The sequence below is a fragment of the Sebastes fasciatus genome, chromosome 14 (assembly GCF_043250625.1).
Source record: "Sebastes fasciatus isolate fSebFas1 chromosome 14, fSebFas1.pri, whole genome shotgun sequence".
NCBI lineage: Eukaryota > Metazoa > Chordata > Actinopteri > Perciformes > Sebastidae > Sebastes > Sebastes fasciatus.
Genome location: NC_133808.1, coordinates 20,380,940 through 20,407,406, shown reverse-complemented (window position 1 = coordinate 20,407,406; position 26,467 = coordinate 20,380,940). Strand labels below are relative to the sequence as shown.

The window sequence follows — 26,467 nt, the reverse complement described above, 5'->3', positions numbered from 1 at the left end:
TCATGGCTGAATATTCAGATCAGAGGTGTCAAACTCATTTTAGTTCATTGGCCACATACAGCCCAATTTGATCTCAAGTGGGCCGGACCAGTAAAACCATTCCATAATGTTTCCTTTTCTGTTAGTGTAAAGACGTACAAGTATCTCCTGAAAACATTCACAATTAATGAACAATCCATTTATCAAAACAGACGATGAAGACATCTCGCTGATCTTCTCTGTTCTCAGTTGTCCTTGCAAGTTTCTGAGTTGCATTTTTTCACCATAATAAGACTGATAGTGGAGCCGAATATTATATTCCTTGATCATTGAAAGGTGCTGTGAACACATCAAGCACTCTGGCTTCCCTTTTAACTCTTTGAACAAAGGAACTGGTCCATTTATTCTTGAAAAACCCGACACTGTGTCCACATTTCTCCTTTATGACAAAGACATTTTCCACCGGCGGCTCCTGCATGAACAGTAGCCTACGCTTGATGTCACGTAGTGTCGCTTTACTTGTACATAAGAACGTGGGATCTATAATAGCAGATCCAGCATTGGGCTTGCTACTCTTATTAGGACAGCGCCACCCCCAGTGGAGAAAATAGGAATAGCAGTGCATTTTATTGAAGAATCGGAATTAATGACTTCTTTGCAATTTGTACACTTTGCAAAGTCATCCAGTGGGCCCGATTGAACCCTTTGACCAGCCACATGTTTGACGCCCCTGATTTAGATGATGTCGACAACGTGGATTAAGGTCTTTGAATTTGATAGCCGCCCGTTTTTATTTGAGCCAGAGTATACGGATATTCAGATTTCACCAGAAGACTTCTCCTTGAGCGGGACTTGGACACGATCACAAACAGACCGGATCAAACAAAAGGTAAGAAAAATGTTTTATGTCTCTGTAGGGTCTTTTCCATAATGCTGTCAGACACTTATAATAACAATCTGAGCCTGTCCAAAGCAAAAACAAGCTCTGCTAGTGAATGTAATGTTACATTGACACGGTTTACATGCCCACAGATTGCAGATTATTTCGCAGCTGCCGGTTACAGCGTTATCCCTCAATACTGGACCAATTTCAAAAATTGTTGTCCCCATTAGTCAGTTAGACACAAAAACATGGCAAAATAGGGTCCAGGTTGAAAAAAAACCAAAGTTACCCTTTAAGTTGGTCTGGACCATCTGATAAGGATTATTTCTGGATGTCTCCCTGTGGAGGTTTTTCAAGCATTTCTAACTGGGAGGAGAACCCAGGGCAGACCCAGAACACCCAGTATAAACACTGGTTTATACTGTGTAGTATATGTAAGAGACATTATCACATTCTTAGCTCCAAAAAATAAAGAAACAACAAACAAACCGTGCAGATTTTATTTTATATTGAGGTACATAATTTTTTTTATTGTGTGATTCGTCCGCATATTAAAGAATAAAAAAAAAACACATGATGACCACTCTCAAGGACAAGCAATATCTCAGTGCCTAATTATTATTGAATATATGAAAACTTGTTTAGACCGACGTTTGAGAGTCCGACACGGGGAGGAGGCGGAAGGCTGCGATGCAGTCGATGAGCCAGGTGGAGGGAGCGGACCACACCTTGCCTCGCCTCACCACTGCCGGCTTGTGAGAGCCCTGGGGGTCAAAGATGATGTACTGGGTGCAGAGGGCCTGGTCGGAGCCTGGCAGGGCGTGGTAGGCGGCAGCACTCATGGTTTGTGTCACGTCGCTGTCGGGTTTGGGCTGCCGGCTCAGGAGCTGACCTCCTCCTTCCCGGAGCAGCTTGGTGAGCACGTCTTTGGAAGGCGCCTTGAAGGAGCCGAGGAGGAAGAAGAAACAGCCATCGAAGAGTGGTGGGAGCTACAAAAGATCAAAGATTAGAAAAAAAAAAACATATCCAAGCATTAGTGAGAACTTCTAATAAAATCGAAAGACTGTATTGTCTTCATCCATTAGTCAGTCACTCCTGCCAGCAACAGACAAAAACCTCAGTCCTTATGAGAACAACAGCAAAAGGATTAAAGTCTCCTCTTTTGTTCACGATGAAGTTAAACGCTGAATCGTTTCTTTGCCAATAAATCTAGGCTCTCATATTACCAAGCTTTTGCGTGGATGCTTTGTATTTACTTCTTTGCGGCAGAGCCAGGAGACATTTTTTATCAGCACCACTTAGCACTGCTGTTTAGCAGCCGTGAATGAGGCCGCTGGAGACTGTTCTATTCACAGCATCAATGAACTCAAACTGTTTTTTGGGGTGTAAACGGGCTCCCGCAAGAGTTTCTAGTAAGAACATTCTTCGACGACACTTTGGTTGGATTTGCTTGCGTACGCGTGTGTCCTTAATTTATGATGATTGATGATATTGCTTTTTTTTCTCTAGAATGGACATTTTATTCTGCACATGAGGGACGCAAACTGAAGAAACCTACAACGGGCACATATTAAATCTACTAGATAGATGTCTGCCTGTGCTGGGTTTTCACTACAATGAACCCTGTATTAGTCTGCTTCTTAAGCCTAAATGCTGATATCTTTCAGGGGATAAAAAGGTATTCGATCAACAATTTAGCAACGGGTAATATGGAGAATATCAAATATCACAATATTTTTGACCAAATACCTCTATTGATATTGTGACGATATTGTAGGGTTGACCATTGGTGCCTTTACAAAACACTTACATAATGAGATTTTGATAAATAATCATCAGTAATGTGGATTTCACGACCAAGTGGCAAAAAATAGAACAGCTAGAACAGTCTGGTGAGTTCAGAAAAAATACATCACTTTACTGTCTTGAAGCTTTTAAAACCAGAAAAAGACGACACTTATGCCATATCACGATATTCAAAATCTAAGACGATATCTAGTCTCATGATATAATATCTCATTTCATTGTTTTACTACATTGAATCACAATGGATGTAATTAAAATTTTTGATATTAATCCACAGAAAAAGACTAATGTCAAACTGTAATCCAATTTCTACACATCTTCTAAACTAAAAACTGAATTATTGACAGCAGCATAGTTATTCACCACCTCCAATATTTAGTACAGGCACCAGTAGCAAGTACAGCCGTGAGTGTGCGTATATACTGTAGGTCTGTATCTGCTTTGCCATCTAGACAAGGCAGTGTGTCCCCATTCTTCTTAGTAAAACGACAAAAAGCTCTGTCACGTTTCATGGGGACCGCTGAGAGAGCTGCAATGTTCAACTCCTGCCACAAATTCTCGTTTGGACCGAGGTCATGACTCCGCCTCGGCCGCTGCAGGACATTAATGTTGTTGATGTTTTTGAAGCCGCTGCTGTGTAGCTTCGGTTTTGTTTTGGAGTTGTTGTCTTTCTGGAGAATAAATCTTCTCCCAAATCACAGTTCTCTGACTAGACTGCAGCAACTTTTCCTCCAGTATTTTGCTGCATTCATTTGACTCTCTCCCCCCCGACCCCCCTCACAAACCTTACAGGGCCTGCTGCAAAGAAACTGAGGTGGAAACGGTGTGTTTCTATAGACGTATGATGTTTGGATAAAACCAAACAGTCTTAGATATAGAGCACTGCAGGAATGAGTCCTAAAACCCGGATATGAGTTAGCATTGTAGCACTTCCAGTTCCCTCGTCTGGAAGTCAGTGGGTTTGAGAATGCGGTATCAGTTATATGCCTGAAATAAGGTTTAAGAGACTTTAACATTTTATTCTACGACATAAAATACATCAATAAATACCCCACTCGTGAATTTTGAAGCTTTTACATGTCTTAAAAAAGGCGGTTGCTAACAAGACGCTAAATGAGAATACTCATGTTATCAATCATTTTGTTTCTATTTCTACAATTTTTGTGTATAATTAATTCAATATGATCAGATTTAAAACATTTTAAGTATTTTGTTTCTCTCGATTAGTGTCAAAAAAAGCTAAATTACAGTGACACATACAAAACAGATACTCCAAGGGAGTGCTTTCAATGGCACTCTATGCTGCTGAACAAAACCACGTGTCACTGTCTGGAAAAGCTAATTTTCCCCAAGGACAGCGGGTCTAGACTATCTATACTCATCTATTTCATGTGTTTGTTTGTATGCGTCTCATTTACCAAGCTGCATCTGTTGACGCGACTGCGCTGGGGGCCTTCTCCAGCTTCATGCTCAGTTTCGGGCATCCACTCGCCTGCCTGCAGACATGCTTCCACCCCTGGCATCAAAGAGAGAGAGAGAGAGAGAAAAAAAAATTAAAGCTGCAGCTAATTATGTTGACTTGAAAGAATGTGACAAGGCGATTGCGAAGGGAGGATGACAAAGCTCATGTCTGTTTTATCACAAGTTGGAAGATTTCAAGTATTGGCAAAGCTGCAGTTGTTGACAGAGAAAGATGCCCACAGCGTGATGGAGTTAATGATGCAAGCCTCATTTTAAGTAGCTCGAGCTTAAGCAGAATTCGAGCATCATCTCTTTTCTTTCCGTCTCCTGAGGTTTTTTCAGAGTCAAATTAAAACTGTGTGACAGCCGGCATCCCCGGCATTTTTTAAGTTAGAAAAGAATCTTTTGTTCGAAATCCGTACAAAAAGCATCTTGAAAGGCAGAAAAGTTTTACAAAAAAAAAAAGTATAGGCAGCTACGGAGGGGATAAGTCACATTTTAATGACCCCTCACTGTCACAGATAAAAAGCACTTCTGAACATGACACAGATCACAGTGCTGCTGTTCCCCGTAAGCGTTCCATTACTGAATGTTATATGATTGGGGTATTAAAAAGAAAATGTAAAAGTTGCACATCTAAAACACATTGAGGCTAGATTTGGTTGAAATTACTGCAGTTTGCTGTATAAAAAAAAAGAAAAAAAAAAGTATTAAGGATGTGAAATAGAGCCGAACATAAGGTTTGGCCTGAATAACTACTTTGAATATGAACGCGCAAAGACTTCTCACAACACCTCCAACTGTGAGAGATGCAAACAGACTTAATACACATCTGCAAAGTATCTGCATTTCACCACACCCACACATAACGTTCTGATTCACATCACCTTCAGTCGCAGTTTACTGTTCCACACAGCTGCTTCCAGCTGTAAGATATGGTGGCATGAACAGATTTGGGTAAATGTGTGTGTGTACACCTTGTCACGACACAGCACCGTTTCATGAAACAGCAAATTACACACACACACACACACAGTCTCCAGAACTTGGGGTGGAGTGTAATTACGTTTCTTCATCCCCCTTAATTACAGCTTTCATTTACGGGGACCTTGCCAGAGACTTGGGCAGAGAAGAGGGGAGATACTGGGGTTAATCGCTCCGGACGATGGCGCTCAGTGCCGCAGAGCCATTAGCATATTTGGTAATTACGCTCACAAAGACTGAATGCAGAAAACATCTCGAACCCCTTCCTTCCTGAGTCAGTGAATGAGTGAACAGCCAGATGAACCCACTTCCTTGATTAACCACGAGAACAACTGTCCTGTCATTATGAGGACACCCACTGGAGACTAGGATTTGACTGATATGAAATTCTGCAGGCCCACACAGACACTGGGGACAATAGCTAATTCTTTATCGATAGTCAGTATCGGAAAAGCCAGCCGCTGTATTCAGGTGTGCACAGGTGGCATAGCAGCAAAACGCCGGCCAACAGTTGAGTCCCTGATTCACTCCGCAGTAGCGATGCCTCCGACAGGGCTGTGTGTCTAATGGGGCTGGTGCCCAACTGAAGCTTCTCGCTGGCAGCCGAAAGGAAGCAGCTAAAACTTGTGTGTATCGGGAGGAAGCACATGGGTGCACACATCCTCCCTGGGCCAACAGTGGGAGTAGCAGCAGTGACAAGAATCAAAGTGCAGGGAAATTAGCCATCACCAAGTGGGAAATAAATGGAAGAGAGGAAGGAAAAAAAATATATATATATATATATATATATATATATTAAAAAGGAGCAGTTCAGCATTTTGGGATATGCACTTTTTTTGCTTTCTTTCCAAGAGCGAGATGAGAATATCAATCAACTTCATGTCTGTGCATTAAGTGCGGAGCTGCAGTCACGACTTGGTTGGCCAAGCTTAGCATAAAGACTGGAGGCAGGGGGAAACAGTTTGCCCGGCACTGTCCAAAGTGAACAAAATACGCCTGCCAAAACATCTAAAGCCATCTCATTTACACAATGTGACTTGTTTGTTCAACCCATAAAAATGACAGAAATTTAAAAAACATCAATCCGTGCTGCACTTCTTTGCAGCATCTCTAGCTCTAGCGGAGGGTTGCCAGATACAGAGCACAAGTTTATGTTTCTATATAGAAACCTGATAACTATAGCACAGTGTAGTATATAAAAAGTACTTATCTCCCCCTGAAGCCACATATTGTCCTTTTTTTACATGTATGCTTATGTACAGATACAACATGTTAACTAGTGAGCTTTAGATGTGTTGGTTTGGTCTTCTGTCTTAATGCTAAGCTCGGCTAAACACGTCTTGACTCCTGAGATCAATATCCATCTTCTGATCAAGTTTTTCCCAAAATGTACAACTATTTCTTTAAATGTGCTAAATTCCAAATTCGGAGCATATGGAGAGAGCCTCCCCATGGCTCTCAAGAGGGCGACGGCTGAGCCGGCGGCTAGCAGCTAATGGTTCTAACAGCACAAACAACGGCAACAGTGCTGACAGAGCTAATAGTGTTGACCTGGGGTGGAACAGGAGGGTGGCCGTTATGCCGGGACGACGTTATCAGCGATAGCCGCCGTATGAGAGCCGTGCAGAGCGTCAGCGATTAGCTAGCCACTGGGGCACACAAACCAAGGTCTATTGAAGGAGGCTGGGACACGGATCTTGGGGTATGGGATATGACACATGCGCAGTGTAAGTGAAGCTGCAGTCGTGCGTTGCGATTGGCTCAATTTCGGCGAGTGCAGACCAGATTTTACTGCGCATGTGTGGTACCCCAAAGATATGACGCGTACATGACGCGTGACCCAGCCTCCTTTAATAGGCCTTGACACAAACAGGGACTCACATGCACAAAGCACAGAGAAGCTCGTATTACAACACACACAGAGGGAATGTGACTTCATTCTCTGCTCAGGTAGACATTACTCCATTATATCTTCACATAGCAAATAGTCGTTTGCTGCATTAATGCTCTGAATTTGGAATTTAGCACCTTTAAGTGATAGGTGAGGACGGCCAAAAGGATTTAAACTGCCGTTTGATTCTCAATGAAAGCTTAGTTAAGACTGTTAGCTGGACCGGAGCCCCGTTAGGCAGGGGGAAGTTAAATTTCATGATGGGTTTTAAAACACCGAAGCTCCTTTTTGAAGGAAAATGTGTTGCAATGAAACGTACGACCAATAGAGAGGTAAACTCGGGCTTGGCCTATTTTGACAGCAATGGCACACAAAAGTAGGCGACAGTGAGAACTCAGCTGCGCACACGCAAAAACAAGGACAGAGACAGATAAGATGCCACAGTGATTGTCATGAGGGAGACAAGCGGTGTCAAGTGCTCAGCCTGCGTGGAGAAAAGAGAAGGGGAGAGGCTGAATATGGTCCAAACACACAAAACCTTATACTGTGACACAAGCACACACCTAAACACACACATTCAAACTTGAAATGGTTTACTGGCAGAGACAGAGACAAACGTGCATGCTGTTTCCCTCCACACACACACACACACACATACAGTGAAGAGATGCTACTGACGGATATACCAGTCAAGGGCACACCAAGGTGCCAGAAAACTCTTTGACAGCAAGTCTCTTTTTACTTCCCCTAAAGCCGACTTCCTCTGAATATCTGCTTGTTGACTTGGTTCAAGGATGCCAGGGAGACTGGCTAGGAATAGCAAGTTGGTTTTTTTTCCTACATTGTATTCATCTTGGTATAAATCAAACAGGAAAAGAGAGTTAAACATCTTTTCATCCCTAGTAATTGTGCACAGGTGTGCACGCAGCAGAAGGCTCAAACAATTTACCTCAAAATTGCCAGATGCAAAATGTTCTTTTAATGTTTCCCAGGACGTTCCATGTGTTGAAGGAAATACAAAGTATTGCATTTAGTTCTTATTCCGAACACAGAGCCTGATATCACCTGAAAGGTTGCAGAGAGGAGGTACGAGATCGAATGTCTCAGAGTAGTCTGTTGCTGAGGAGGAATTAACCCTGGAGCCTCAGTAGGACTTTATGATAAGACGGCAACAAGTAGATATGTTAACCCAAATAATAAAAATGTCCTCATGTTTCCAGTAAAGATTGCATGCCAAAGTCACATCTGCATATTATCCGACACAACTCCGTCCATGTTCTTTGGGATTCAGAGAAGAGCACAAACCCCATAAAATTACTCCAAACTGCTTGTGCAGCACAATCCATTTGTTCTGCACTGTGGTTCTGTTCCAGGAGTCCAATATCAACCTCCTCGATTTTCACTTCCTACTGTATACGATGCCAAGAGTCACCTTACTGCAGCAAACATCACTTCAAATGATGATGGAAATGGCCCCTGAATGACTTCGTCAACTGAATACAAATGTGACCTTGTAAGAAGCACACAAACATAACAATAACGGTTATGAAACAGGTGCAAATGTAAGCTGTTATCAAGTTGCTGGGTTGTCTGATCTAATTACTTACGCCAAGGAGGTTCTGTTTTTGGTTTGGATAGTTGGTTTGTTTGTTTGACGGAAAAACTACTCGCCCGATTTTCAAGAAACTTGGTGGAAGGGTGTAACATGGTGCCAACGAAGAACCCATCACATTTCTGGAGCGGATCTTAATCACAGGGCGGATACATGCATTATTCTTCTCTAATGGAAATGACCTTGGCATAGGTCTGCGCTCTCCGAGTGCCATTCTAGTTGTGAATGTGTTCTATCATAAGAGGTCACGTTCTGAATCATAAGTAGGGCTGTCCTCGTCTCATTATTAGTTGACAAAAGTCGACAGCCTATTTCATAAGCCGATCAAATGAAGCATCAACAATCTAAATCTAATGTTATGTGCCAGGCTATTTCTTGCCAGTCAACCATCAGAGACTGTGCTCCCAGACAGAAAATAGTTCGCCACACAACCACAGTAAAAAAAAAAAGTAATTTTTACACTTTAGTTTTTGTGAGGACTAAAGAAGTGAGATGCATTGTGTTAATTAGTAGTAATTAGTCTTTTTGTTTTCTGGACAGAGCCAGGCTAGCTGTGTCCCTGTTCCCAGTCTTTATGCCAAGGTACTCTAACCAGCTGCTGGCAGCAGCTTCATATTTAACAGGCAGACACGAGAGTGGCATCAATCTTCTCAACTAACACTCAACAAGAAGGCTAATAAGTGTATTTCCCAAAATGTCAAACTATTCCTTGAAGGCAATAAATAAGTAGGCTTGTTAAGTACTCTAGAGTAAGTATGGGAAATAAATGAGTAACTGACATTTGTGCTCTTTGGTCTTTAATGATAAATAAACTATTATAAATAACTAAAGCACTTCAAAACACTTAAAACCGTTTCTGACTGTATGAAAAAAATGCTTGAAGAAAAGCTTTTTATCCACTGACATGATGTCATTGACTCATGTCATCCTGGGCTGCAGTGATGGAGAGGAACGTTAAAGCCATCTACACTGAATTAATGACTGTCAGGAATGAAAGGAGCTGAGCGCAATACATATCCTAACGTGATTGTCATTCATTGTAGTGGTGAACTCTCTGTTAGAAGAGACATTTAACACTCAGGATATTTGGGATACAATCTGCTTCAGTGTCACTGCAGTCGGGAGTTACCCAGGTTCCAGCAACAGCAACACTATTCAACATGACATCCAAAATAGCCTCCGCAGAGAACTACTCCAGCGGACGACTCGCTCCATACTCACAGCTGAATTTGACAACCCAGCAGCCGGCAAGGAGACCGAGGAGGGTGGAGTTGGTGGTGGGCATGTGTCCTTCTGGCACCACGACATGGCTCACTGGAGGAAGACACAAACACACACAAGAGCCAAATTGAAAATGTACAAATGAGTTGTGCGACACATACACAAACAGATGCTGCCTGTCGCTGTGCTCCAGCCGCACAGTGTGTGTATGTATGTCATTGGTGCAAATTCAGACAGCTAGATAGCTCAAGTGCAACAAGATAGTAAAGTTAAAATGCGGTTAAAAGTGTATTAAGCATTTATTCCACAAGTCAGACACTGTATTTTAGACGTTGCCCCAGCCCAGGTTAGATGAGCCATGAACATGACTTCTGTACCTCGAGAGAAAAACACTGGAGCACATCCTAACTTGTTTCCTGACATGTCTGGAGTTAGACGACATCCCTTGTGCTACTACCAGGAGCTATGGGCTGTGGAGGACACGGTCTGTAGAGGCAACACCAAAAGCAAGGGCTTATGGCCAGACACGCTGACCACTGGTTTCGTTGGAGCAAAGCAGCGCCAACTTCCTTCCTGGAGGAAATTCATTTTAATGCCACAAACCTCTTTAATGCATTAATGCCATTTGTGATTTTTAGGTTGTAGTGAGCTCAGTTTTAAAGCTGAGTGAAGTTACTGGCATCATACGAACCTAGAAAACCTAAAGGAATCTATTGGTACGAACCATGGAGGCTAAATAACGCTCCAAACCTGTGCTACATTTTGGCGAGGAAAAACTGGCATGGATAATTTCAAAGGGGTCCCTTGACCTCTGACCTCAAGATATGTGAATTAAAATGGGTTCTATGGGTTTCTGGACAATATTTGTCATTGTTTTGTGTTGCTAATTGATTTCCAATAATAAATATATACATACATTTGCATAAAGCAGCATATTTGCCCTCTCCCATGTGGATAAGAGTATTAAATACTTGACTCCCTTTAAGGTACATTTTGAACAGATAATAATGTGCGCTTCATTTTGAATTATCTTTGGACAATCCTGTCATTCATCGCGATTAAATATTTTAAATCGATAGACCCCTAATTTATGGTTTTGATTCCTGGTTTATCTCCCAAATATAGTGCATTTCTCACTAATTTGCTTACTTTGCCTGGGTAAACAGGTAAGCTTACAGCAAAACCTGTCATGGCAACACAACAAAAGGCCATGCAACAGCTTATTTGAATAAAAATGCTTTAGATGGAAATTATAGGCTAATTAAAAATGGAAATAGAAGCTTAATGCCTCTTCAGTCAACAAGTGAGCGTGGTTGACAAGTACAGAATGAGCATAATTATATCTCCGGGGCAAAACCTTCTTTTGCTCATTGACCGTGGATGCGTGGCCTCGAGTTCAAAATGTAAAAAAAAAACATCCTCTGAAAGCACCAACTTTCACCCCTCTGGTCAGACGAGGGAGAGTTGTGAGAAACACTTCTGTTTTTCGTTAGAGCTTATTCATCACCCTGACAGTACCTCCAAACATTTTATGAGGAATGATTTCAATTACTTTTTGCTCTCTGGTGTTCCTCCCAGCGATTACTATGCAACAGTGAAGGAGCTGCTGTATCACAGTGATGTATACAGCTTTAAAAGCGCTTGTTAGTTACTGTTGAACCTTCATGAGTGATAACGCTCAAGCACCTACTTGTGGCTTTTACAATACAAAGGGGTCTGTGTGAGGTTGTAAAGCCTGTAAAGCTCGGCTGTGTAGGAAAAGGATTTTTACGTTAAAAATCCCCTCTCTGTGGTGGTGAAAGAACTGCATATGATCTTCATAACAAACACCATGACCCATCTAGATGTATTAGATGTACCCATCTAATACATCTTTCAGTTGAACAGGGCATCCAAATGATGGTTCATTACCTACCAGAGTGTTTGGCAGTGAACAAACTTGCCAACCATGGTCCCAATGTACCAGCTATTGGCTGATAGCCGCTGTTGATTTGCAGTGTTGCTAAGAGCCCATGTGTTTCAAACAACAACATTAAAAAGCAATCATATGCGACCGGAATTCTCAGAGGCTTTCGCCTGGAACATCGAGGAAGGTTAAGCCCCCTGAGGAGGCGTTTCTGCACCGCACAAACACTACCTGAGCCAGAAAAGGTGTTGGCCATGCTCCCTCCCAGTAGCTCTCCCAGTTTGGCCACTTGAAGCTGTTCTGGCTGTGACAGCTTGCTGGCCAGAAACACCGCCGTTTCATCCCTTCTCACACAGTCGTTCACCTAGGAAAGGACAAAAGAATGCGGTTTAGAAAGGTCTAGGCCTATAATGCAGGAATATAAGTAGTCTAGGGTTAACAATTTCAAGGGAAATAAGAAGAAAAAATCTTCATGTAGACGTACTATAGAGAGACTGGCTGAGGGGCTGAGAGATGTATTAGCATATTGGATTCCTTCTGAGGCTTCCTGGAAAATCTCCAGCATCTCCAGACTCACTGCGTAGTCGGCAGGCCGCTTTCCATACAGATTACTGCGAAGAAGGAAATTCAGAAGATAGAGTTTCAGTGTCTCACAGGATGCATTCACTTGTGGATTTATGCATTTGTGGCAATGCAGACCATCTGGTGACCAAAGGGACATGTTAAAAACGATAAGCAATACATGACAGCATACCGCCAAAAAAAACGAAATCATTTACTTCTTATATTTACTTAGATTTGTTCACCAAAAACTACACAAAAACAAAAGCTAAAAGCAGGTCAAAAATGTGCAGCAAGGTATTGTTGTGTAGTTGCATGTTAATTATTCATGGCAGGCCTGAGATGAGCCAAGATAGTTTTCACCCTGCCAATGTGACGAAGCTTTCACAGACACTAACGCAGCGTTGATGTTACTATGTGATAAGTCTAAAGAGAAATTGGCTCCAACAAGATAATTATTCCGTCATATAATTTCATTACCACAACAATCGGTGCAAATTTGGGCCTTTTTTTTTTTTTTTTTTTTAAATCACTGGCCAAGCAGGATGCAAAAAATATCTATATTTGCCAGTCCAGAGCTCTGAGAAAAACAATTTGACGATGTCACACCCTGCTTGTTCTGTGAAAACTGTGCACCCATGTGTGTCATTCACTTGTTGGAGCATAATTGTTTGATATGAGGGTGAGCTGGAATCGGTGTTCCACTTCATTCCTAGGTCAAGTCCGTTATACAACACACTGCATGCAAAAGAAAATCTCATGGCTGCATAACATTTTAGCACATGATACTTCTCAATTACATATCTGGTGAGAAGACCACATGACCTTTACAGATTTAACTGCGATACACACTAACCCCTACAGTACAACGTAAGTGTAAGGGGAGGCTTAGCATCACCATAAAAGTAGAGCTGCAATGATTAATCGATTAGATGTCAACTTTTAAATTAATCACCAACTATTTTGATAGTTCGATTAAATCGTTTAAAGTAAGTTATTAAAAAAAAAAAGTCAAAATTCTCTGATTTAAGCTTCTTAAATGTGAATATTTTGTGGTTTCTGTTCTCCATTCTGACAGTAAACTCAATATCTTTGAGTTGTGGACAAAACAAGATATTTCAGGACGTCATCTTGGGCTTTGGGAAACACACTGATCAACATGTTTCACCAATTAATGACATTTTATAGACCAAACAACTAATCGAGAAAATCATCAACAGATTAATCGACAATGAAAATAATTGTTAGTTGCAGCCCCTAAGGAGCAATATTGCACAGAGACTCAAAGAGATGACGAGGGAGAGTGGTATATTCAAGAAACACCTATATCTTTAAGTTTGTGAGAACCACATGAAACAAGACTAAGGTCACCTTGAGCAAAGAGGGAGAGGAGAAACGGATGAAGAAAAGCACACAGGAGGAGAGGAGACGGAGAGAAGAACCAAGCCCAGCAGGTCGTCTTTAAAAGATTAGGCGTCAGCAAAGATAACACCTGGGGGACAATTAATAGGTCCACTGGTCCATAAAATATTTCATTTGGATTCATACCCCCCAACCCCGTATACACACAAATACAAACAAACATAAAATGTCCCTGACACGTATACATATGCACACACACACGCACACACACAAGACGGTTTATGCAGCTGCGCGTGAGAAGAATATCTGAGGAAAAAATAATAAAGCGTGGAAAATTGTGCTGGAGGTAAAGTCACAAACACTCTCCCACAAGCCTCCGCATTAAAAGTACACAAGTGGGAGGAAGGCGGTGGTGGTTCTAGAGGATACCCACTGTAACCATGACTCTCATTCTAACCGCGAGGAGGAGATTCAAATATTCATTTCGAGCTGAACACACAGTTCAGTTCAACATAACATACCACCAATACTGATAATAATAACAGCCTTTTTATTCAGCCCAATCACATACCCTCTCTTTAGCTTAATCTACATGGATTTAATTATAAAACCATCTAAAATTTCTGCCTCAAATGTCCCCAAAGAGTACCCTATGCTAAGATTTGATGAGGTCTGTTCAAAATTCAAGCCAAGCTCATGAACACCCAACAGCTGACAGAGCTTTTTGAACTATGTCAGCTCAGCAATACGTCTTGAAAGGAGTCATAAGTCTAATGATTGAAACATGTGGCGAGTAACTGATGAGGCAGAGGGCAAGGCCTGAATGCATTTTTAATCAAAAGGTTCATTTCCTTCTTAAACAATCCGCTCTCAATTTGTCCTGATGGTTGGATCATCGGGGTGTTACAGCTTATTGTTGATGATGCAGTACATGACTCACCCAACGCCTCTATTTAACCCTGTAGAAGTGCTGTGTTTTGTAATTGTTATGCGGATGCCCTTCTTTGATGCCAGCCTGCGTCACAAAAAGTCACAAATAGGGCTTGAAACACTTTTGCCTGAAGCTGCTAAAAACAGCTCTATTCAAACATTCAATAACAATGTTTTCAAACACTGTCATTTTGAGTGGGGAAATTACATCCATCCAGCAGAAGGTGAAATCAATGTCATCTTATTGAAGAGAAGCCAGGCTAATCAGAGTGGTTCGCCTGTGCGTATTTTAAACGTCACTTACAAATACTGCACAGTCAGTACTCAGTATGTAGTTATACAAATGCACCGTCTAATTGGTAAATGTAGTTACCGTTCATTGCCAACGTTTGTGCAGTGTAATTATATGGATCCAGTGTATTGGATTGGCGTGCCAGTACGAGGCACACAGGTGATGTTAATTAACGTCTGTATGGATTCAGTGCTTCGGGCGTTGGATGGTCATTAGGACTGAGCCAATTCAAATGGGGCTCGTTTTTCCACATCTCATCAACACAAGTTCATTTTCATACAGTACTACATGTTCATCAGTGAGCAACCTCCTGGTCTGAAAAGTGAAGCCAATGCTGAAGTGCCTTAAACTTGCATTCTTTCTAATAGCCAGCAGGGGGCGACTCCTCTGGTTGCAAAAAGAAGTCTGATTGTATAGAAGTCTATGAGAAAATGACCCTACTTCTCACTTGATTTATTACCTCAGTAAACATTGTAAACATGAGTTTATGGTCTCAATCGCTAGTTTCAAGTCTTCTTCAATACAGCATGATGTTCATTTAGTAAATTATGGTCCCATTTAGAGTCAAATAGACCATAAAGCAGGGGACGCATTAGGGCGTGGCTACCTCTTGATTGACAGGTCGCCAAAGAACGTATATTGCCAAGAAGTGAAAGTCAATTGATCGTTCCATTGCAACATCAGCGCCGGCGTTGTCCGGTCTGGGTGTTGTCTGTGTTTTTGTTGTAGAACTTTAACCCTTTCAGTGTGTTTTCAGTTCATGAAAGTTAACTGTAATCTTATGGTCACTTAAAAGTGTCTTCGGTTGTACTTCACCCTCTCGTGTCGCTTTTGGTTGCAATAAAACAAGATGACGCCGGCCAAAATGCCAAACTCTATGCTTCAAAACGGCAGTCCACAAACCAATGGGTGACGTCACGCTCACTATGTCCCCTTCTTACATACAGTCTATGATTTACGTTAACTTAACAGTGACAATCTAGAAACCTATGGTATGATAAGGAAAATAGTTAGCAGTAAAGTAAACACAATTTGTAGTAAATGTATAAAATGCACAAAATGCCAGCATGGTCCTTTAGGTTTGTGAACATAACATGTGCTAGCAGCTAACACCTTGCAGGCCTCATCTTGGCTGTCCAAATGTGCTGCACTGGTAGATATGCTTACAGGAGCCCCGCTGTGCATGCTGTGCATCTTCTCAGAAAATGCTTAAACCTGTTGTTTTTGAGATAACAGGGAATCGCCGACTGTATAAAAACACATTAGTATTCACTTAAGAATTTGCCTGACGTCCTTCAGTGTTTTCTAATAACCTGCACAGCAAGTCAAATCCTTGCGCTTGAGAGAGAGTGGACTCACAGTCACTGATTTAGAGGACAGGTCTCAAACAATGAATAAATGCAGCCCATTCATTCAAAACCTAATGTGCATACACACACATACACAGAGGAACAATGAAAATCTGCAAAACCTGTATTTCCAAACCCCCGAGCTGTGTGCCAATCATTCCATTAGGGATTGCATTGGCAGATGTCTTGGTTCGCCTCCTGTGTGAGTGTATGCGTATGTGTGAGGCTGGAGGCAAGGATTGCATTCATCTTGCAGCGTCCTGACAGACGCTTTTTTTTGCCTTGCAAACAAGTAACAAGGTAAAGAGGAGAAAATGTAAGACCCGACAATCGGGAACCATCAAAGCAGTGAGACGAGCACAATGAAAGGAAGAAGGCAGAAGACAGAGGATGATTGGTATAAAATGGTCGCAAAGAGAGCGCTTACTGACCGACATACCGTCCCTGATCAACTGCTCTATTGATCACACTTATTAACCAGCATCCTCTCCCTCATTATCGATACTGTGCTACGCATCTACCACGCCCCCCGCAGGCCAGAAACGCCAATACAGCATCAACTAATCAGCGTCAGTCGATTTTCTTGCGTCTATCCACCTACGTACTGCACTAGCGCACGCCTGTCCTTGATAATAAAAAGGACTGAACGCCTGGTACACTGACGGGGAAACAGGCACTTTGACGATTTATTGAAGAAGTGGAAAATAAGCGCCGGTCCAGAGTAACAGAGGAGCCTTTATGATGTGATGCAATGAAATACAGTAGCTGTGCAATAAATATTACCTAAAATGTTTTTGTTGGGATTTGTGTTTGAGTTGTCCAACTCAGGTGAAAGGTGTTTGTAATATTCAATGCTCAATGTACCATACATGAGTTATACAAGCAGTATGGTGAAGCAGCCTTCTGTTGTCATGCACCAATGGTTTGGAACAAACTCCCATCACAAATAAGACAAGCAACCTCTGTTTCTTTTTATAATCTTATAATTAATTCAAATTTTTTTCGAGCATCTTTCTTATTGTTTCACATTTATTCTATATTTCTCATATTTTAAAATATTTTTTTACCATTATCTTAACTTATTTATATTAATAGTATTATACTATTTTGTATCTCTTTAGGATTCTATTATTTTATTGTTGTTGCTCTTTGTGTCTCCTGATTTTAATAGTTGTGTTATTGATTTGTTTCTCTTGTGAAGCACTTTGAGCTGCATTTTATGTTTTGAAAGGTGCAATATAAATAAAGTTTATTATTATTATTATTATGTAATATTTTGCCCAGCTCATTTATTTACTCATATATCACAAATTAATGTAATCCGATACAGCGTCACTGGAACAGTCCCTATAACAATTTAAACTTTCACAAATTGTCTCAAGAGTAGTATTAAATCTAATACTGTTGTACTGGATTCATTGTTTTTTCGTTCGTCTGTTACTCATGTTAGTACAACAAACATCAAATTTGATCATCATATTATTCATAATGAAATTAAATTTGATTCCAAAACACACACATACTCTCAAATAGTCACGATTTGAACATTTAGGAGAAACATGCAGCTTTGTTAAAAACATAATGACTACAGCAGCAGCAGTGCACAGCTGTGTTTTCATTTGTGTGGAGGCTGCTGCAGTTTACACGGTGGGGATCAGAACTACGTAGCTTATGGGGTTAGTAATGTTTTATACCTAATATACAAGTTTTCATGTGGATGGGACCAGAATGCCGAGCAGGTTAAAGGTTCTGTTTCTGTTTCGAACACATCTATTAAAAAAATCTTGTTTTCGGGTCATTTTCTGGTGAGCACTTGGAGATTCTCACAAAAGACCAGTGCCAACAAAAACACTTCATTTTTGTGAGTCGGTTGACATGTAGCAACCCTGCAGTACTGTATACAGTGTCTAAGTGTCGTTACAAGTAAAAAGCTTGACAGCATCTCACCTGTAGAACCAATAAAAAACAAACACTTGAAGCGACTTACAGCACGTTCTGCGAGGCTCCATGCTGCAGCAGCAGTTTGACAATGGCTGGGTGTCCGTTCCTCACAGCATCGTGGAGCGGAGAGTCATTTTCATAGCCGGGCGTATTCAACAGGGCTCCCCTTGAGACCAACACCTCCGCAACCGCCAGGTGACCCAGGTTACACGCTTCGTGCTGGAACAAAGAGCAGTAGGAGCTCAGAAGTCATCCTGCTCTGCTTTGATCTGGTTTCTCTCTGCTTTCCTTCAAAATACAGCCTTATTATCCGTTTGCATTCTAGATCCACATCCATTTTCAATCACTGTAATATTTATCTTTTTACCAGTTGATAACATTTTGAGGTGAGGCAGGTGCCTCAAAGAGCTAACATGAATTTGAATCTTTGTATGGGAATATATATACCAATCGGATATTACAGTTTCACACTTCATTAGTTTAGTAGAATTCAACTCATATTGAGAAAGATCTTCTGAGGACACTTCAACAATATCCTGACCTGCTTCTAAAAATGACATGAATGAGGGATTCAGCTTGATAAAAGTGAGTGTTTTTAAAGGTTATGTTTGCAACTTGAACCTGAAGTAAATTTCACAAAGTTAAAGAGTGAGAGCTTCAGATAAAATCCATTACAACAACTGCACTGTTGTGATACTTTAAATAAATTGGGTAGCTGAGAATTGTAGGTAAAAGGGTGCTGAAAGTGCAGGACTGAAATAAAAAAAATAAAAAAAACACATGGGGGAGGTCTAGATGATCGTAGCATGTCATGTTCCCAGCCTTCTGAGATACGTCTATATACATGTAAGTCTGTCAAATATAAAGATGTCATGCTCTACGCTTACTGGTAGCTATTTGAAAGATCAGCTGCAAACTGTCATCACTCAAATCGAAAAACTCATGTTTGAGTGGAGCATCTTGACAGCGAGTAGCCACGCAAAGTGCTGCACTAAGATAGCGTCAAACGTTCACACGCTTGTTCTCAAAGGGATAAAATACCCAGGCTTGGGCAGCACTGAAGGATTTTACAGTTTTGTCATAAGCAAAGCATCCTTAGGCTAAATGCGCCTACATATTTTCGAGGAGGCCAGCATGCAAAAAAAATGGTAGCACTAACAGTAAATGACACATTCTGGTAGCCTTGATTTCTGGCAGGACATAGGCTACTTATACTTTACCAGCTAACCTAAAGCCAACATAAAGTCTTTGTGGCTATGTTCCCGAACAGTACAATTTATTTTATTGCTCTTGGATGCATTTTCAAGATTAATGCAAAGAGAAATAGCACAAACAAGCTCACATAGCAGAAACAGGTGTTAGGATGCAGAAAAAAAATTTAACAAACACAGCTGTTTAGACTGGAAAACTAAGAGCTTGCACGGCGTATTCATAACAGCAACATAACGCACAGTTTGACTGAGCATTGGTTTACTGGAGAAAACAATACAATAAATAGTGGAAGGCAAGATGTAAATGTTGGCCAGAGAAGAGAAGCTAAAGTGAATAAGCTTTTGTGTGGAAAACGTTTTGCCATTAGACTCTGACAAACCACAAAGTAACTGTGTAAAAAATGACAATAGCTTGATATTGACAAGAAACACCACACAATTCTTCATTCAAAAAGGAAAAAACAAGAACCCACCAGTAGTAGAAAAACTGTTCATTTAACAAATTGCTTTTTTTTTTGTTGATGAAACATTTTGTCACTGAGTTTTTCAACAATACAAATAAAGCTTTTAGATGCATCACTTGGTGTGTTAGTCTTACCAGAGGTGTCCACCCAGCATTATCCTTCAGGTTGGGGTCAGCCCCCTGGTCCAGCAGTTCCTTGACAGCCTCTACGCCTCCCTGCAGGGACCCAGAGAGATCAACAAACCTGGGGTCAGAAATGCAGACCTGTAAACGCAACCCTTCAAACACAGCAGCTGATCCCAGTGTACCAAAGCGCCGCTGTTTATCAATCACACTCCGCAGTGGGCCATTGATTACCTTGTCGGGGATCCAGAGGGGATTACTGCTGTGTTTACAAGGATTACTGCAAGACAGTTTATTCTCAACAGACCGGAACATGGCTGTCTGATCATCTGAAGACTAATATGTTAAACTCCGGTTCGGGGAGGGGGCACAGTTATTATTACAGTGTATTAAAGCTTCAGTAGGCAGAACGTTTTTGGCATCATTGGGCAAAATTCCATAATAAACTTTCAGCATATTGTAATTCAAATGTTCTGAGAGAAAACTAGACTTCTGCACCTCCACCTGTTTTCAGGCTTTAAAAAATTTGTAGAATGCCACAGAAGAGTGAAGGACATAAGGTGAATTATTCAGAAACCTTTATAGCAGCTAGATGCAGCAGGGTCTCTCCCCTGTGGTTCCTCTTCATAGCTGCGGGGCTCCCTGAGACGGGCCGTCCAACAGATGCAACGGGAGAACGGGGAGATTTTGTACCGACAGCGGCTAGGACAGAGGGGCTGTTTCCTTGCTCTTCTCTTGAGTTTTTGATGCTCTTGTCACACCGGGGACTGGCCGAAGAAAGAGGGTTAAGGACAGCTGGAGACATCTGTGATTTTCTCCGCCTGCCTGGGGAAGCCCTGGGCCTTTTTGGTGTGGTCTCCAACATGGCAACCTTCTCCTCCACCCTGGTTCTTTTTGATGAATGCTTTGGGGGAGATACTGTGTCCTGTTTTTCAAGATCGTCAGTTTCAGACAGTTTGTCATGCTGGCCGACACTATCTGACACACTCTGACTAGGCTGGTTTTGGTCATTCAGTACAGTCACGCTGCCTCCTAAGAGACTCTCCCTCGTGGTGCTTCTGCCAGGGCCGACTTCATTAGTACTCCCCTGTGGCACTTCGGGCTGAGGCTCGTCAGACTGGACAGCAGAGCTGAGGAAGGAAACTCTTTTACTGGACCTCTTTGCCCCTTCAGCACAGGGCTGCTCCTTTTCCTTTACAGCATCTACTTCCTCGGTGATCCCCCATAGCTGGTTTATAGCCTCCAGCCTGCTCTTCTTCATCTTCTCCTCGGTATGTTTTCGAGTTGTCCTAGTGGCTCTTTGCACCGGCGCCTGCCTGCTGGCGGCGCTTTTCTTAGTTGACCTCTTCTTCCTGTTTTCATTTTTGCATCTTTGAGAGCCAGGCGAGCCAGAGTCTTGGGAGGACGAGGTGAAATTGAAAACTGACAGGTCCTGGCGTTGAGCAGCGAGAGTGTCTGGCTGTGCGGCAGCTGTTTCTCCAGAAGACGTGCTGTCCGGCACGGTGACCTCTGAGGGCTTCTCCACCGTGCAGCGTACCTTGCGGCTACGGGGGCTAAACCAGATCTTGAAATTCTTCTTGTGTTTTAAGACGGGGCTCTGAGGTTGTGTTTGAATCTTGGCTGGAGAGGAGTCTGCAATGAGGTGTGAAAAAAGAAGCAGGGTCAACAAAACAAAAAGTTCACCTCCAGCAAAAGCTCTTTATTTGTAATCACCTTGCATCTGTTGAGATAAAAAAACATCAAACCTTAAATCTCAACTAATAATACTGACCTTTCACAGAAGTAGCGAAGTGCCCAATGAACTTCTTAAACCTTTAGCTATTATGTATTAATTTAGACCTGCATATGTGTTCACATTTTTAACTACACTGTACTTCTTTGTCAAAGCTGAGATCTACTCGCAAAACTAAACACTACCATAGTTAATTGCATTGCATAATTACTGTCATTACCGGGATGCTGGATGGGCGATAAAGATAATAAAGCACAGGAACAAGCCACTAATACTGTCATTCAGAGATTAGATTGGCAGAGGAAAAATGTTAAATGTTTCAGTCAACAATTGATAGAAGTGGGTGTGGGCAGACGAGCGTGGGGAGAAAGATAATGAATAAGACACTTGGATTTGTGAAGATAACTTGTTAATTATGCTTTCAAGCCGCTATGTAACGTCTAGCGTCTACCTGGTTGTTCTGTGGGATTGAGCAGGGACTCCAAACTGCAGAAGAGCTGTGTGATGCTGCTGAGCTGCCTGTTGATTTGGATGTCCTTCACCCACGCAGGACTCTGACACACCACGCAGCCATCTCCTGCCCGGGGGCCAGCGCAGGACCTGAGCAATAAACATTCCTCGGTTTAGGAGTTTCACTTTCACAGTCCAGTAAAAAAGAAACACAATGAGCTTATTGATTTACCTTTTAAGGCCATTCAGGCAGGAAGAGAAGGAATAAATTGAGGCTATAGTTTATGCCTATGGGGACATTAATTGCCTTAAGACATTAATTGCCTTCAAGGCTTTCAACACTGTTACCCATTGCCAAGAAACCATGCCACTGCCATGGATATTTAGCATTTCATCTGCAAAAGAAATAAGCCCCATAACAAATAAAATGTTAACTATAAAAAATCTCCTAATGATCATTTATGAAAAAGTGAGCACATTATTGAAGCGCCTGTAGAGATAGTGCCGTTAAAGTCACTCACATTAGTGATTAGTTGATCATCAGAATATGAATCTGCTAATCACATATAATTATGTAATTACTCTTCTTTTTTATATGTAGGGAATATAATCCTACTGAACTACTTCAATTCTTAGAGGGGGAAGTAAAATACTTTTCTTACTGTGGAAATTTTGATTTGTAGTAGCATGAAAAGCATACTGTTAGTGTTAAATACACTGTAAAAAAAACTGTTTTTTCAAGAAATTTTACATTTTCTGTCTGTATTTCAAAATGACAGAAAGAAAATGTAAAAATGACATGTTTCATTCGTGATTTATATGTAAATGGTCTTAGATTTACAGTATTTTTTGTCAATTGACAATCGTAATTATCTGTATTTAAGCGTTTCTTGATCATTTTTAAAGATAATTATTCAGTTTTTTAGAGGTTTATGACTCTATTTTAACAATTAATTCTTGTAAAAATACAGATTGTTTTGCAAAACTTCTGAGTTAATGTAAATTTGGGCTTTTGCAACGTAAAATGACATGTTTCATTTGTGATTTATATGTTAACGGTCTTAGATTTACGGTGTATTACTATTCTAACAATAAATATATGTTAAAAGTAGAATATTTCTTGTGAAATTACAGTAATAAAGGCTAATTATATAAAGATAATTACTGTTTTTTTTTTTACAGTTTATTTATGTTAATTAACGGACAGTATTTTTCCGTGTTTTAACAGACATTTTCTGGCGCCCCTGCTGTCGTAAAATTTCCGTTATTTTTTTTACAGTGTAAATAAAAATGTATTATAGCCATATTCCCTATAAGTGTGCTAGTAGTGAACCAGCATGCACAATCCTGACAGTGGCACATGTAAATAGAATGGAGCCACAACTTACATTATTAGTTACAGCTGTGTTTGACATATAAAACTGTCCACCATGACCATGAGACAGGTCTATTGTTAGTGAGCGTGTCATTTAGCTGGGGTTACATTACCTGCACAGCATATGCTCGCACATTCCCAGACACACAGGTCCCGTCATTAAATTCGAGCTGGAAAAAGACAAAACATTTAAAAGTGATCAGTACAGTCAGAGTACCAGGACTGAGTGCTCAGTATTGTTGTTCACCCTCCAGACCCACAAGTTGAGTGTCAGTGAGATCAAGAAGTAGCCATACATGGGAAACTTTCGAGGACATGCTAGGGAATATCTGTCAGTGGAGAATGCTTGACTTCCTATTCATAACTGGCATTAAGGCTGTGTTTTGGCACAGGGGTTACAATTCAATATATTGCAATACTGTAAGCAAGGTGATATATTGCGATTTTTTTAATCTAAATTTACGAAAGCATTGTGATGAAAGTAACACAGTTTATAGTCTAAGTATATAGTATATAAGTCTAATGCAGTGAGGGCAAAAAAGCAAATGCATTACGGAGTATTAGGGCCACATTGAGAAAAAAACATCTGAGATTTCCAGAATAAAGTCATAATATTACGAGAAAAAAAGTCGTAATATTACGAGGATAAAGTCATAACTGTAAGAGAAAAAGTTGTAATATTACGAGAATAAAGTCATAACTTTAAGAGAAAAAAAGTCGTAATATTACGAGGATAAAGTCATAACTAAGAGAAAAAGTTGTAATATTACGAGGATAAAGTCATAACTGTAAGAGAAAAAAAGTCGTAATATTACGAGGATAAAGTCATAACTTTAAGAGAAAAAAAGTCATAATATTACGAGGATAAAGTCATAACTGTAAGAGAAAAAAAGTCGTAATATTACGAGGATAAAGTCATAACTGTAAGAGAAAAAAAGTCGTAATATTACGAGGATAAAGTCATAACTGTAAGAGAAAAAAAGTCGTAATATTACGAGGATAAAGTCATAACTGTAAGAGAAAAAAAGTCGTAATATTACGAGAATAAAATCAAAACTTTACGAGAAAAAAAGAAAATAACACGTAAAATTACTACTTTATAATATTATGACTTTATTCTCATAATATTACGACTTTTTCTCTTAATCTCAGATTTATTTTTTTCCTCAATGTGGCCCTAATACTCCCTCGTACCATAGACCTACAACAATGATAAATAAAAATGAAAATGTAAACAAAAAACAGTTATTCATTTCCATGTTTATAAATCCACAGGGAGCCACTGGAGAGGAGCTGAAGAGATGCAGGTTTGCTGAGAGACCCCTGGACTAGGATAGACACGCACCGCTAAACAACGCAGCTGTGCATACTTGAGGCATTTACTTGCATTCAAAATGAACCCAGTTTACTTTGACAAACACACGTGTATCTTTAGGTTGAACTGTACTGGTTGTAATGTTTATTTTATGGTTAACGTTGCGAAACAAAGGACCGTCCTATCATAACATTAGCCCACTTCTACACTTCTATCGTAATGTTTACGTTATTAAAGTTACCATTTGGAGCAAAGTAGCAGTCGTCGAAAGTTCCTGACCGCCTCCTTTGTGTTCTTCCAGTCCTCTGTCTGTCCAAGGACTACGGTATCCATTATTAGAAGCAATGCTGAGTGTTTCCTGGCTAAAATGTTATAACTTTGCTTATGAATCAAGATTGCAAAACAAGACGAGCTGGCTGTTTCCTGGTTACTTGCATCTCCCGCCAAAGATTTACGGAAGTAGCCTGTGATAGGCCTTCAAAATAAAAGCACCGTTATGATGAACGTGATGGGCCATTCAGATTCATTCAAGAGGTTCTGTCAATAATAAATAAATGAATGAATAAATAATTACAAAAATGAATAAATAAGTATTAAAAAATAGATGAATGAAACAAAAATGAATACATATGAAATTAATGATAATTTAAAAGAAAAACAACCTCCTCCAAAATAAAAAAAAACAACCTCCTCAAAATAAAAGCACCATTCTGATGAACGTGTTGGGGCCATTCAGATTCATTCAAGAGGGGTCAGTCAGTCTGTCATTAATAAATAAATTAATGAATAAATAATTAAACAAATGAATAAACAAGTTAAAAAAAGATGAATGAAACAAAAATGAATACATATGAAATGAATGATAATTTAAAAGAAAAAACAACCGCCTCCAAAATGTAGTTCAGAGAATAATGTTATTCCAATTGTGTAAATACTTAGTCAAACTTAATATTAAAGAATAAATTTCCAAAGACTGATCTGACTTCTAAATTACAGTATATACCACCTCACACTCAGCACCTCCATGTTTCTACTAAGGGCCTAATTCCACTTGAGATAGATAGAATTGATTAAAGGAAACTGTTCACTATCACAGATTAATTTCACTTCAAAATAATAGTAGACCACCATAGAGTATCACTCAGACAGTATCAGGACAATCTGATGTAGAATTTCAAAATTAAAGCCCTTTAAAAAATCTCAAATATGGGCTAAAACAACATGGGAACTGGCTTGACTGTGTTTTTCGAAGTTGAGGCTGGCTTGACCGCAGTATAACCACGGTGATGACGTGGGTTTCGGCCCACCCCCTGGCCGGGATTGGCATTTTAACAAGACAGACATACCCCAAATAAATCAAGAATAGCTCCACAACTACCAGGTCTATATGCATAATCTTGGTCCCTATAGATAGGTAAAACCTCAGAGAACTCATCCCCAGTGTAAGTAACATTGTGACTGTTACTATGCCTGAGTAAATTGTGATGAACCAAAGGACAAAATTAGCATCTGTATCTTCGCCTAATATGTTTTCTAGATTAGACAGTGGATAACACTATTATAACAATGATGCCATGCACAGAGATGCCACTTAATTAATTCAGCAACTCCTTGACTACA

The 26,467-nt window shown here is 40.5% G+C and overlaps 1 protein-coding gene across 1 annotated transcript; it reads right to left on the bottom strand.

The window, feature by feature from the left end:
- Nucleotides 1–1,356: 1,356 nt before the first annotated feature.
- Nucleotides 1,357–25,309, bottom strand: bard1 (BRCA1 associated RING domain 1). The gene is made up of 11 exons (XM_074659613.1): nucleotides 25,089–25,309; nucleotides 23,646–23,702; nucleotides 22,159–22,307; nucleotides 20,553–21,607; nucleotides 19,988–20,068; nucleotides 18,225–18,397; nucleotides 12,228–12,354; nucleotides 11,975–12,107; nucleotides 9,838–9,930; nucleotides 4,087–4,184; nucleotides 1,357–1,851 (listed from the first exon to the last, which is right to left on the bottom strand). The coding sequence occupies exons 1-11, from the start codon at nucleotides 25,178–25,180 to the stop codon at nucleotides 1,504–1,506; spliced, it is 2,406 nt and encodes an 801-aa protein (XP_074515714.1). The 5' UTR covers nucleotides 25,181–25,309; the 3' UTR covers nucleotides 1,357–1,503.
- Between the last annotated feature and the right edge of the window lie 1,158 nt (nucleotides 25,310–26,467).